The sequence below is a fragment of the Entelurus aequoreus genome, linkage group LG01 (assembly GCF_033978785.1).
Source record: "Entelurus aequoreus isolate RoL-2023_Sb linkage group LG01, RoL_Eaeq_v1.1, whole genome shotgun sequence".
NCBI classification, from domain to species: Eukaryota; Metazoa; Chordata; class Actinopteri; order Syngnathiformes; family Syngnathidae; genus Entelurus; species Entelurus aequoreus.
Window position 1 is genome coordinate 62563662 of NC_084731.1, and position 12719 is coordinate 62576380.

General features: G+C 39.5%; 1 protein-coding gene across 2 annotated transcripts in view; it reads left to right on the forward strand.

Moving 5' to 3' along the window:
* Positions 1 to 12719, forward strand: part of rem1 (RAS (RAD and GEM)-like GTP-binding 1) — a 57701-nt gene that overhangs the window by 2161 nt on the left and 42821 nt on the right. The window contains exons 1-2 of one of the 2 annotated variants that reach the window (XM_062055846.1): positions 1151 to 1653; positions 8542 to 8927. In XM_062055846.1, coding sequence (XP_061911830.1) covers positions 1643 to 1653; positions 8542 to 8927 — 397 coding nt within the window. In that variant the 5' untranslated portion in view covers positions 1151 to 1642. Of the gene's footprint in view, positions 1 to 1150; positions 1654 to 8541; positions 8928 to 12719 lie in introns of those variants that run through there. The other variant, XM_062055854.1, reaches the window with a different exon arrangement.

Here is a 12719-nt window from a genome sequence, read left to right on the forward strand (position 1 = left end):
CTTGTCGTGTTCTTGTTGTGTTCTTGTCGTCTTCTTGTCGTCTTCTTGTCGTCTTCTTGTCGTCTTCTTGTCGTCTTCTTGTCGTGGTCGGTGAGAATGTCATTATTATTATTATTATAATGATGTCACCTGTCAGGTCAACTTTGTGTTCTTGTTGTGTTCTTGTTGAGTTCTTTACGTGTTCTTGTTGTGTTTCATTGTGTTCTTGTCGTGTTCTTGTTGTGTTTTTGTTGTGTTCTTGTTGTTTTCTTGTTGAGTTCTTTACGTGTTCTTGTCATGTTCTTGTCGTGTTCTTGTTGAGTTCTTGTCATGTTCTTGTCAGGTTCTTGTCGTGTTCTTGTCGTGTTCTTGTCAGGTTCTTGTCGTGTTCTTGTCGTGTTCTTGTCATGTTCTTGTCGTGTTCTTGTTGAGTTCTAGTCGTGTTCTTGTCGTGTTCTTGTCTTGTTCTTGTCGTGTTCTTGTCTTGTTCTTGTCGTGTTCTTGTCGTGTTCTCGTCTTGTTCTTGTCGTGTTCTTGTTGAGTTCTTGTCATGTTCTTGTCAGGTTCTTGTCGTGTTCTTGTCGTGTTCTTGTCATGTTCTTGTCATGTTCTTGTCGTGTTCTTGTTGAGTTCTAGTCGTGTTCTTGTCGTGTTCTTGTCTTGTTCTAGTCGTGTTCTTGTCGTGTTCTTGTCGTGTTCTTGTCTTGTTCTTGTCGTGTTCTTGTCGTGTACTTGTCGTGTTCTTATTGTGTTCTTGTTGTGTTCTTGTCTTGTTCTTGTCTTGTTCTTGTCTTGTTCTTGTCTTGTTCTTGTCATGTTCTTGTCGTGTTCTTTTCGTGTTGTTGTCGTGTTCTTATCTTGTTCTTGTCGTGTTCTTGTCTTGTTCTTGTTGTGTTCTTGTCACGTTCTTGTCACGTTCTTGTCTTGTTCTTGTCTTGTTCTTGTCTTGTTCTTGTCGTGTTCTTGTCGTGTTCTTTTCGTGTTGATGTCGTGTTCTTTTCCTGTTGTTGTCGTGTTGTTGTCGTGTTCTTGTCGTCTTCTTGTTGTCTTGTTGTCTTGTTCTTGTCGTCTTCTTGTTGTGTTCCTGTCTTGTTCTTGTTGTGTTCTTGCTGTGTTCTTGTCTTGTTCTTGTCGTGTTCCCGTCTTGTTCTTGTTGTGTTCTTGTCTTGTTCTTGTCGTGTTCTTGTCTTGTTCTTATTGTGTTCTTGTCGTCTTCTTATTGTGTTCTTGTCTTGTGCTTGTGGTCTTCTTGGTGTGTTCCTGTCTTGTTCTTTTTGTGTTCTTGTTTTGTTCTTGTTGTGTTCTTGTCTTGTTCTTGTCGTGTTCTTGTCGTGTTCTTGTCATGTTCTTGTCGTGTTCTTGTTGTGTTCTTATCGTGTTCTTGTCATGTTCTTGTTGTGTTCTTGTTATTTTGTTGTTGTGTTCTTGTCGTGTTCTTGTCATGTTCTTGTTGTGTTCTTGTCATGTTCTTGTCGTGTTCTTGTCTTGTTCTTATTGTGTTCTTTTTCTGTTCTTGTCATGTTCTTGTCGTGTTCTTTTCTTGTTCTTGTCGTGTTCTTGTTGTGTTTTTGTCGTGTTCTTGTCTTGTTCTTTTCGTATTTTTGTCATGTTCTTAACGTGCTTTGCTTGACGTCCATGCTCTGCAACATGTCAACTCTCACTCATGAAGTGCATGTGAGTCACTTTTGACCTTTGTGTTGCAACTTTTGAAGTCTTGTGCAGCAGCTGAGATTTTTTGGCACGCCAAACACTTATCATATCCACACCAAACACTTATCACATCCACACCAAACACTTATCACATCCACACCAAAAACTTATCACATCCACACCAAACACTTATCACATCCACACCAAACACTTATCACATCCACACCAAACGCTTGTCACATCCACATCAAACACTTATCACATCCACACCAAACACTTATCACATCCACACCAAACACTTATCATATCCACACCAAACACTTATCACATCCATACCAAACACTTATCACATCCACACCAAACACTTATCATATCCACATCAAACACTTATCACATCCACACCAAACGCTTACAACATCCACACCAAACACTTAACACATCCACACCAAACACTTATCACATCCACACCAAACACTTGTCACATCCACATCAAACACTTATCACATCCACACCAAACACTTATCACATCCACGCCAAACACTTATCATATCCACACCAAACACTTATCACATCCATACCAAACACTTATCACATCCACAACAAACACTTACATCATCCACACCAAACACTTATCACATCCACACTAAACACTTACAATATCCACACCAAACACTTATCACATTCACACTAAACACTTACAATATCCACACCAAACACTTATCACATCCACACTAAACACTTACAATATCCACACCAAACACTTATCACATCAACACCAATCACTTATCACATCCACACCAAACACTTATCACATCCACACCAAACACTTATCACATCCACACCAAACACTTATCACATCCACACCAAACACTTATCACATCCACAGCACACACTTATCACATCCCCACCAAACACTTATCACATCCACACCAAACACTTATCACATCCACACCAAACACTTATCATATCCACACCAAACACTTATCACATCCACACTAAACACTTACAATATCCACACCAAACACTTATCATATCCACACCAAACACTTACAATATCCACACCAAACACTTATCATATCCACACCAAACACTTATCACATCCACTCTAAACACTTACAATATTCACACCAAACACTTATCACATCCACACTAAACACTTACAATATCCACACCAAACACTTATCACATCCACACTAAACACTTACAATATCCACACCAAACACTTATCACATCCACACTAAACACTTACAATATCCACACCAAACACTTATCACATCCACACTAAACACTTACAATATCCACACCAAACACTTATCACATCCACACTAAACACTTACAATATCCACACCAAACACTTATCATATCCACACCAAACACTTATCACATCCACACTAAACACTTACAATATCCACACCAAACACTTATCACATCCACACTAAACACTTACAATATCCACACAAAACACTTATCACATCCACACTAAACACTTACAATATCCACACCAAACACTTATCACATCCACACTAAACACTTACAATATCCACACCAAACACTTATCACATCCACACTAAACACTTACAATATCCACACCAAACACTTATCACATCCACATTAAACACTTACAATATCCACACCAAACACTTATCATATCCACACCAAACACTTATCGTATCCACACTAAACACTTACAATATCCACACCAAACACTTATCACATTCACACTAAACACTTACAATATCCACACCAAACACTTATCACATCCACACTAAACACTTACAATATCCACACCAAACACTTATCACATCCACACCAAACACTTATCAAATCCACACCAAACACTTATCACATCCACACCAAACACTTATCACATCCACACCAAACACTTATCACATCCACACCAAACACTTATCACATCCACACCAAACACTTATCATATCCACACCAAACACTTATCACATCCACACTAAACACTTACAATATCCACACCAAACACTTATCACATCCACACTAGACACTTACAACATCCACACCAAACACTTATCACATCCACACTAAACACTTACAATATCCACACCAAACACTTATCATATCCACACCAAACACTTACAATATCCACACCAAACACTTATCATATCCACACCAAACACTTATCACATCCACACTAAACACTTACAATATTCACACCAAACACTTATCACATCCACACTAAACACTTACAATATCCACACCAAACACTTATCACATCCACACTAAACACTTACAATATCCACACCAAACACTTATCACATCCACACTAAACACTTACAATATCCACACCAAACACTTATCACATCCACACTAAACACTTACAATATCCACACCAAACACTTATCACATCCACACTAAACACTTACAATATCCACACCAAACACTTATCATATCCACACCAAACACTTATCACATCCACACTAAACACTTACAATATCCACACCAAACACTTATCACATCCACATTAAACACTTACAATATCCACACCAAACACTTATCACATCCACACTAAACACTTACAATATCCACACCAAACACTTATCACATCCACACTAAACACTTACAATATCCACACCAAACACTTATCACATCCACACTAAACACTTACAATATCCACACCAAACACTTATCACATCCACACTAAACACTTACAATATCCACACCAAACACTTATCATATCCACACCAAACACTTATCACATCCACACTAAACACTTACAATATCCACACCAAACACTTATCACATCCACACTAAACACTTACAATATCCACACCAAACACTTATCACATCCACACTAAACACTTACATTATCCACACCAAACACTTATCACATCCACACTAAACACTTACAATATCCACACCAAACACTTATCACATCCACACTAAACACTTACAATATCCACACCAAACACTTATCACATCCACACTAAACACTTACAATATCCACACCAAACACTTATCATATCCACACCAAACACTTATCACATCCACACTAAACACTTACAATATCCACACCAAACACTTATCACATCCACACTAAACACTTACAATATCCACACCAAACACATATCACATCCACACTAAACACTTACATTATCCACACCAAACACTTATCACATCCACACTAAACACTTACATTATCCACACCAAACACTTATCACATCCACACTAAACACTTACAATATCCACACCAGGGATGTGCACATGATTATAGAGGGACAGGGGCTCAAAGTCAGAAAAGGGCAGGAAATTATTTTTAGGTCCTTTACACAATATGGAAATTAATGTAAAATTACATTTGCTAATAGGAAGCTAACTACTTAGCTGTGTGTCCTTTGTAGGTAAAAGTGATTGCCATTTCTTTTGTGTTAACAAATTATTGTCATAATGAGTTAATTCACATTATCATAGGCTTGGAAGACATGAAAAGCAACAAAACACTGGTTTATTATTAGGCTATTTATTGTTAAAGATAAGCACTTTAATATTGAACATTGAACAGTGCAACATGAACTTTGAAAAAAAATACAAAAATAAATACCCAAATGGAAAAAACTTAAATGTGAAAATCTGTCCTTCTTCCCTTAACTTGATGAAAACACCATCAAGTTGTAATTTATGGTCTTTCTCACTTAATGCTCAGACTAAACAACTGAAACGCAATACAGGGCCAACAATATGGACCAGGGGCCAGTAGAGGGCTGTAGGATGGGCGCCACCCATACCCAAATATGCTCCTCAATGTACATTCAGGGCTTCCATGAAATGCTGTGAAATCAGTGCACAATCAGTAGCCAAACCTTCGGGGGGCCTTAAAGCAGCAACCTTCTGGGGGCCATGTCCCCGTAGATATTGATCACATCATTGTGATTTAAGACTACATCTTTTTCAATGGAGAGGAGAAGGAGATCAGACAGCCTCTCTTCTGTGCATAGGCCTCTGAGTGAGTTTTTGACCAGCTTCAGTTTAGAAAAAGACCTCTCTACTGTGGTAGTGGACACTGGAATCGTGGCATATGCTTTCATCATTTCTTCCAGTGCTGGAAAGATGTCATGTCCACTGTTGTCTCTTGGTGTTCTTAAGATCCCCTTCAGTGTGAGAGTGTCATGGAATGATGCATAGAAAACTCTGAGCTCTGTCTTCAGCTTCTCTTCTTCTCCTCCATAGAATTCGCACAGTGTCAGGAGTTGCATCTAAAGCCTCTTTTCTCTCAGGTGTTGCTTCTACACTCTCCTCCTCCTCTCTCTCAGGTGTTGCTTCTAAGGTCTCTGCCTCTCTCTCAGGTGTGACACTTTCTGAGGTCTGTGGTCTTTCTTGAATTCTGGTGCTAGTACTTGGTTTTAGCCATGCATTAAGAGGTCTGCTACCCTTAGCTGCTTCCTGGCACTCCTTCTCCTTCCTTTTCTGTATCCTTTCTTTTTTTGGCATTGTGCTGCAGGCATAATCAACATGAATCAAGTTTAAATAGAGATGGTAATATTCCTAACAGATAACCTACATCTTATATCCCCAGAATGCTGAAATTATTATTATTATTAATAATAATAATAATAATTATTATTATTATCATTATCATTATTATTCTTATTATTATTGTTATTATTATCATTATCATTATTATCATTATTATTATTATTATTTTGTTAACCCACACAGTAATAGCAAAGTCACAATAAACTTTATATCTAAACCTCTACTGTGAGAGAAATGTGATCCGCCGTAAACACAGTGCATTTTATTTTGAAAATTAACCCAGTGTTTTATTTTGTATTTTGTACACTACTTCCTGTCCCGCACGATCCGCTCTGCTCTATGCGGAATTGATGTGCCGCGCTCAATTGATGCGCCGTGCTCCGACGTCCAGCAAAAACAGAAGCTGACACATTGAATAATAGAATAATACAGCGTTTTTCTGAAATATTACCCATATTAGATTCTGAATAAGTGGCAACGACTAGACCATAACTCACAGGTTCAAGTTGCTCCACTGTCACGTCTCCTCAGGGGCGCAGTTGGCTCTCTCTCCTCTCACTTACTCACTCACTCGCCCTCTCTCTCTCTCTCTGGCCGAAGCGGCAGGCTCAAACAACCCGGTATTACAAGAAAATGTGGAGTTTTTGTACCGCTGTTTTTTAAAAAAAAAATTTTTTACATCCCTGACAGGAATTTACTAATGTTGTTTAAAGAAAAAAAAAAAAAAAAAAAAACACACACACACACAGGCAAGGGGCACTTTTTAAGACGAGGCAAAAAAGGGCAGGGGCTCAAGCACCCATAGGGCCCTATGTGTGCACGTGCCTGATCCACACCAAACACTTATCACATTCACACTAAACACTTACAATATCCACACCAAACACTTATCCCATCCAGACCAATCACTTGTCAAATCCACACCAAACACTTATCATATCCACACCAAACACTTATCATATCCACACCAAACACTTATCACATCCCCACCAAACACTTATCACACCCACACCAAACACTTATCACATCCACACCAAACACTTATCATACCCACACATACTTGCCAACCCTCCCAAATTTTCCAGGAGACTTCCGAATTTCAGTGCCTCTCCCGAAAATCTCCCGGGACAACCATTCTCCCGAAAATCTCCCGATTTCCAGCCGGACAATTATATTGGGGGCGTGCCTTAAAGGCACTGCCTTTAGCGTCGTCTCTCACCTGAAAAGGAGACTATTATACAAGTCTCCGTTATCCATAGGTTTATCTATAACCCATAAAGCAGGCAGGCACGGAGCTATTTCTCTATACCAGCCGGGACGTTAATACACTGACACACAACATCCGGATTCCCATCATGCATTGCTTCAAAACTACGGTGAGTTGTAATATCCAAAATTCCCAGCCGGACAAACAATATTGGGGGCGTGCCTTAAATGCACTGCCTGAAGCGTCCTCTCACCTGAAAAGGAGACTATTATATATGTCTCCTTTATCCATAGGTTTATCTATAACCCATAACACGGTGGCCGAATGGATATAGTCACTCATGAACGGTCAGAGAAGCACAAGGGGGCGGCAACGCAGTATTATGGGCCACCTTGCAAGCAACATTCCGTTCTCATTTGCGGATGTTTTCAAAAATCCGTGAAGGATATGTTCCCGGATTCAGAGATCGCTCGCCAGTACTCAAATGGCAGAACAAAAAGCTACTCAAATAGTGAAAGGTAAGTGTTTTTTGTTTTTTTTAAGTAAGCAGCAAGTACAGTACAGTTAGTAGAACAACTGTGTTTTCATTACTGTACTCATATATATATATATATATATATATATATATATATATATATATATATATATATATATATATATATATATATATATATATATATATATATATATATACAGTATATGGCGAAGTTGGTAGAGTGGCCGTGCCAGGAGGGTTGCTGGTTACTGGGGTTCAATCCCCACCTTCTACCATCCTAGTCACGTCCGTTGTGTCCTTGGGCAAGACACTTCACCCTTGCTCCTGATGGCTGTTGGTTAGCGCCTTGCATGGCAGCTCCCGCCATCAGTGTGTGAATGTGTGTGTGTGAATGGGTGAATGTGGAAATACTGTCAAAGCGCTTTGAGTACCTTGAAGGTAGAAAAGCGCTATACAAGTATAACCCATTTATCATTTATTATATATATATATATATATATATATATACACATACATAAGAAATACTTTAATTTCAGTGAATTCTAGCTATAAATATACTACTCCCCCTTAAACCCGCCCCCCGGCCCCGCCCACCCCCCACTCCCCCAATCTCCCGAATTCGGAGGTCTCAAGGTTGTCAAGTATGTACCCACACCAAAGACTTATCACATCCACACCAAACACTTATCATATAATAATATCTCCTCAGACGATGCTGTCACCATAGCAACATGAACAACAACATCCACAGAGACCAGGACGTCCTCCGGCGGCGAGGCAGCACACTCATCCGTCCCGCCCACCTGGTCCAGCAGCCTCAAAGCCCCTGCCAGGCGCGCCTCCCCGCTGGCAGCTACCAGCCGGACCCGGAGCAGCAGGGCCCCCGACGCAGGCATGCTCCCCTGGGGAAGTCTGCGTCCTACCACCCTGGAGACAAGTCCCTCCACTACCGAGCGCACTGGTGCTCGGACGAGGACTCACAGAGCGACTGGGATTGTGTCTACAGGGTGATGTTGCTCGGTGACCACGGGGTGGGAAAGAGCAGCCTTGCCGGAATCTTTGCGGGTGTCACGGAGAAGGAGGAGCAACCTGGAGGTGAGATGTTGACAACCAGTGTAGTTGGCACATTGTGTAAATGGTAAATAAAAACAGAATACAATGATTTGCAAATCCTTTTCAACTTATATTCAATTGAATAGACTGCAAAGACAAGATATTTAACGTTCGAACTGAGAAACGTTATTTTTTGCAAATATTAGTTCATTTGGAATTTGATGCCTGCAAAATGTTTCAGAAAAGCTGGCACAAGTGGCAAAAAAGAGAGAGAAAGTTGAGGAATTCTCATCAAACACTTATTTGGAACATCCCACAGGTGAACAGGCTAATTGGGAACAGGTGGGTGTCATGATTGTGTATAAAAGCAGCTTCCATGAAATGCTCAGTCATTCACAATTAAGGATGGGGCGAGGGTCACCACTTTGTCAACAAATTTGTGAGCAAATTGTCCAACAGTTTAAGAACAACATTTCTCAACCAGCTATTGCAAGGAATTGAGGGATTTCACCATCTACGGTCCGTAATATTATCAAAAGTTTCAGAGAATCTGGAAAAATCACTGCACATAAGCGATGATATTACGGACCTTCGATCCCTCGGGTGGTACTGCATCAAAAAGCGACATCAGTGTGTAAAGGATATCACCACATGGGCTCGGGAACACTTCAGAAAACCACTGTCAGTAACTACAGTTGGTCGCTACATCTGTAAGTGCAAGTTAAACCTCTACTATGCAAAGCCAAAGCCATTTATCAACAACACCCAGAAACGCTTCGCTGGGCCCGAGCTCATCTAAGATGGACTGATGCAAAGTGGAAAAGTGTCCTGTGGGCTGACGAGTCCACATTTCAAATTGTTTTTGGAAACTGTGGCCCAAATGTTTCCGCCGAGGGCCACAGACGGACAAATCAAGAGATGGGGGCCATGATGGTAGTTTGAAACCCTAATTTAAACCCCTAACTTGAAATCATAACCCTCGTTTGACACCTTAAATTGATATTGTAACCCTAGTTTGAAACCCTAACCATAATTTAACTCCTAACTCAAAGCCCTAACTTTAGTTTGAAACTCTAACCCTACATTTAACCCCTAACTTGAAATCATAACCCTCGTTTGAAACCTTAACTTGATATCGTAACCCTGGTTTGAAACTCGAACCCTAATTTGAAACCCAAATTCCAGTTTGAAACCCTAACCCTAATTCAAACCCCTAGCTCGAAGCCCTAACTTTAAATTGAAACTCTAACCCTAAATTAAACCCCTAACTTGAAATCATAACCCTCGTTTGAAACCCTAACTTAATATCATAACCCTAGTTTGAAACCCGAACCCTAATTTGAAGTCCTAATTCTAGTTTGAAACCCTAACCCTAAATTAAACCCCTAACTTGAAATCATAACCCCAGTTTGAAACCTGAACCCTAATTTAAACCCCTAATTTGAAGCCGTAACTCTAGTTTGGAAACCTAACCCTAATTTAAACCCCTAACTTGAAGGCCTAACTCTAGTTTGAAACTCTAACCCTAAATTAAACCCCTAACTTGAAATCATAACCCTTATTTGAAACCCTAACTTGATATCGTAACCCTAGTTTGAAACCCGAACCCTAATTTAAACCCTTAATTTGAAGCCCTAACTCTAGTTTGAAACCCTAACCCTAATTTAAACCCTAATTCGAAGCCCTAACTCCAGTTTGAAATCCTAACCCTAAATTAAACCCCTAACTTGAAATCTTAACCCTTAAATTGATATTGTAACCCTATTTTGAAACCCTAACTCTAATTTAAACCCCTAGCTCGAAGTCTTAACTCTAGTTTGAAACCCTAACCCTAAATTAAACCCCTAACTTTAAATCATAACCCTAGTTAGAAACCCGAACTCTAATTTAAACCCCTAACTTGAAGCCCTAACCCTAGTTTGAAACCCTAACCCAGTTTCAAACCCCTAACTTGATATTTTAACCCTAGTTTGAAACCCTAAACCTAATTTAAACCCCTAATTTGAAGCCCTAACTCTAGTTTGAAACTGTAACCCTAAATTAAACCCCTAACTTGAAATCATAACCCTCGTTTGAAACCCTAACTTGATATCGTAACCCTAGTTTGAAACCCGAACCCTAATTTAAACCCCTAATTTGAAGCCCTAACTCTAGTTTGAAATCCTAACCCTAAATTAAACCCCTAACTTGAAATCATAACCCTTATTTGAAACCTTAAATTAATATTGTAACTAGGGCTGGGCGATATGGCCTTTTTTAAATATCTCGATATTTTTAGGCCATATCGCGATACACGATATATATCTCGATATTTTGCCTTAGCCTTGAATGAACACTTGATGCATATAATCACAGCAGTATGATGATTCTATGTGTCTACATTAAAACATTCTTCTTCATACTGCATTAATATATGCTCATTTTAAACTTTCATGCAGAGAGGAAAATCACAACTAAGTCGATTTACCAAAACTGTATTTATTAACCAGTTATTAAGCAGTGGCACAAACATTCATGTCATTTCCAAAACAGAACGTGCAAGATTGTCAGAGACATTTTAAAACAAGCTATTAGTGCACTTTTGTGCATGATGTCACTAAGATGACATATCAAAACAACACTAAATTAAAGTGCACTTTTTGTACAGAACGCCACTACAAATAGTTTAAAACAAATAAAGTGCACTTTTGTGCATGATGTCACACAAGATATTTCAACAACTGTCAAATAAAAATGAGCTGCATAATAGGAAATCAAATAGTGTATGTCCTTCGCTATGTGGTAGGTTCCGGCGGATGTTATCTCCTTATGTCGTGGACTAGTTTTTTCATACGGTGTTGATGTGGAAATGGTTGCTCTGCATTTTGTTGGTGTGGCACCGAACGGAGATGTTGACATGCGGAGTTTCAAACACTCTTCATTCTCTAGCAGGTGACTTTTCAAATGATGCTACATATTAGCAGTAATGCTACTTTTTGTAGCAATGCTTTCGCCCCACACTTGACAAATTACGGTTGTCTGTTCGACATATTCCTGCTTGAAGCCAAACCACCACCAGACGATGGACCCCCTGCTGTTTTTCTTGGGAATTAATTCTTCCTTCATTTGTTACCAGATTTGCACCTTCTTTCCCTCGTATTACCACTCGCACCACAGCTAACTTTAGCCATGCTGCTACCTCTCTGCTCAGCGAGGGCGTATACGTATGTGACGTATGTAAGAAGGTGCGCTTGTTTAAGTCTCTGTGAGAAGGAGAGACAGGAAAGAGTGAGAAACGCCTGTAGTGTAATGCCCGCAGCTAAAAGCAACTGTGTGAGAACGTATACTCGAATATCACGATATAGTCATTTTCTATATCGCACAGAGTCAAACCCGCGATATATCGAGTATATCGCTATATCGCCCAACCCTAATTGTAACCCTATTTTGAAACCCTAACCCTAATTTAAACTCCTAACTCGAAGCCCTAACTCCAGTTTGAAATCCTAACCCTAAATTAAACCCCTAACTTGAAATCATAACCCTCGTTTGAAACCCTAACCCTAATTTAAACCCCTAAATTGAAGCCCTAACTCTAGTTTGAAACTCGAACCCTAAATTAAACCCCTAACTTGAAATCAAAACCCTCGTTTGAAACCCTAACTTGATATTGTAACCCTAGTTTGAAACCCGACCCCTAATTTAAACCTCTAATTTGAAGCCCTAACTCTAGTTTGAAACCCTAACCCTAATTTAAACCCCTAACTCGAAGCCCTAACTCTAGTTTGAAATCCTAACCCTAAATTAAACCCATAACTTGAAATCATAACCCTTATTTGAAACCTTAAATTTGTT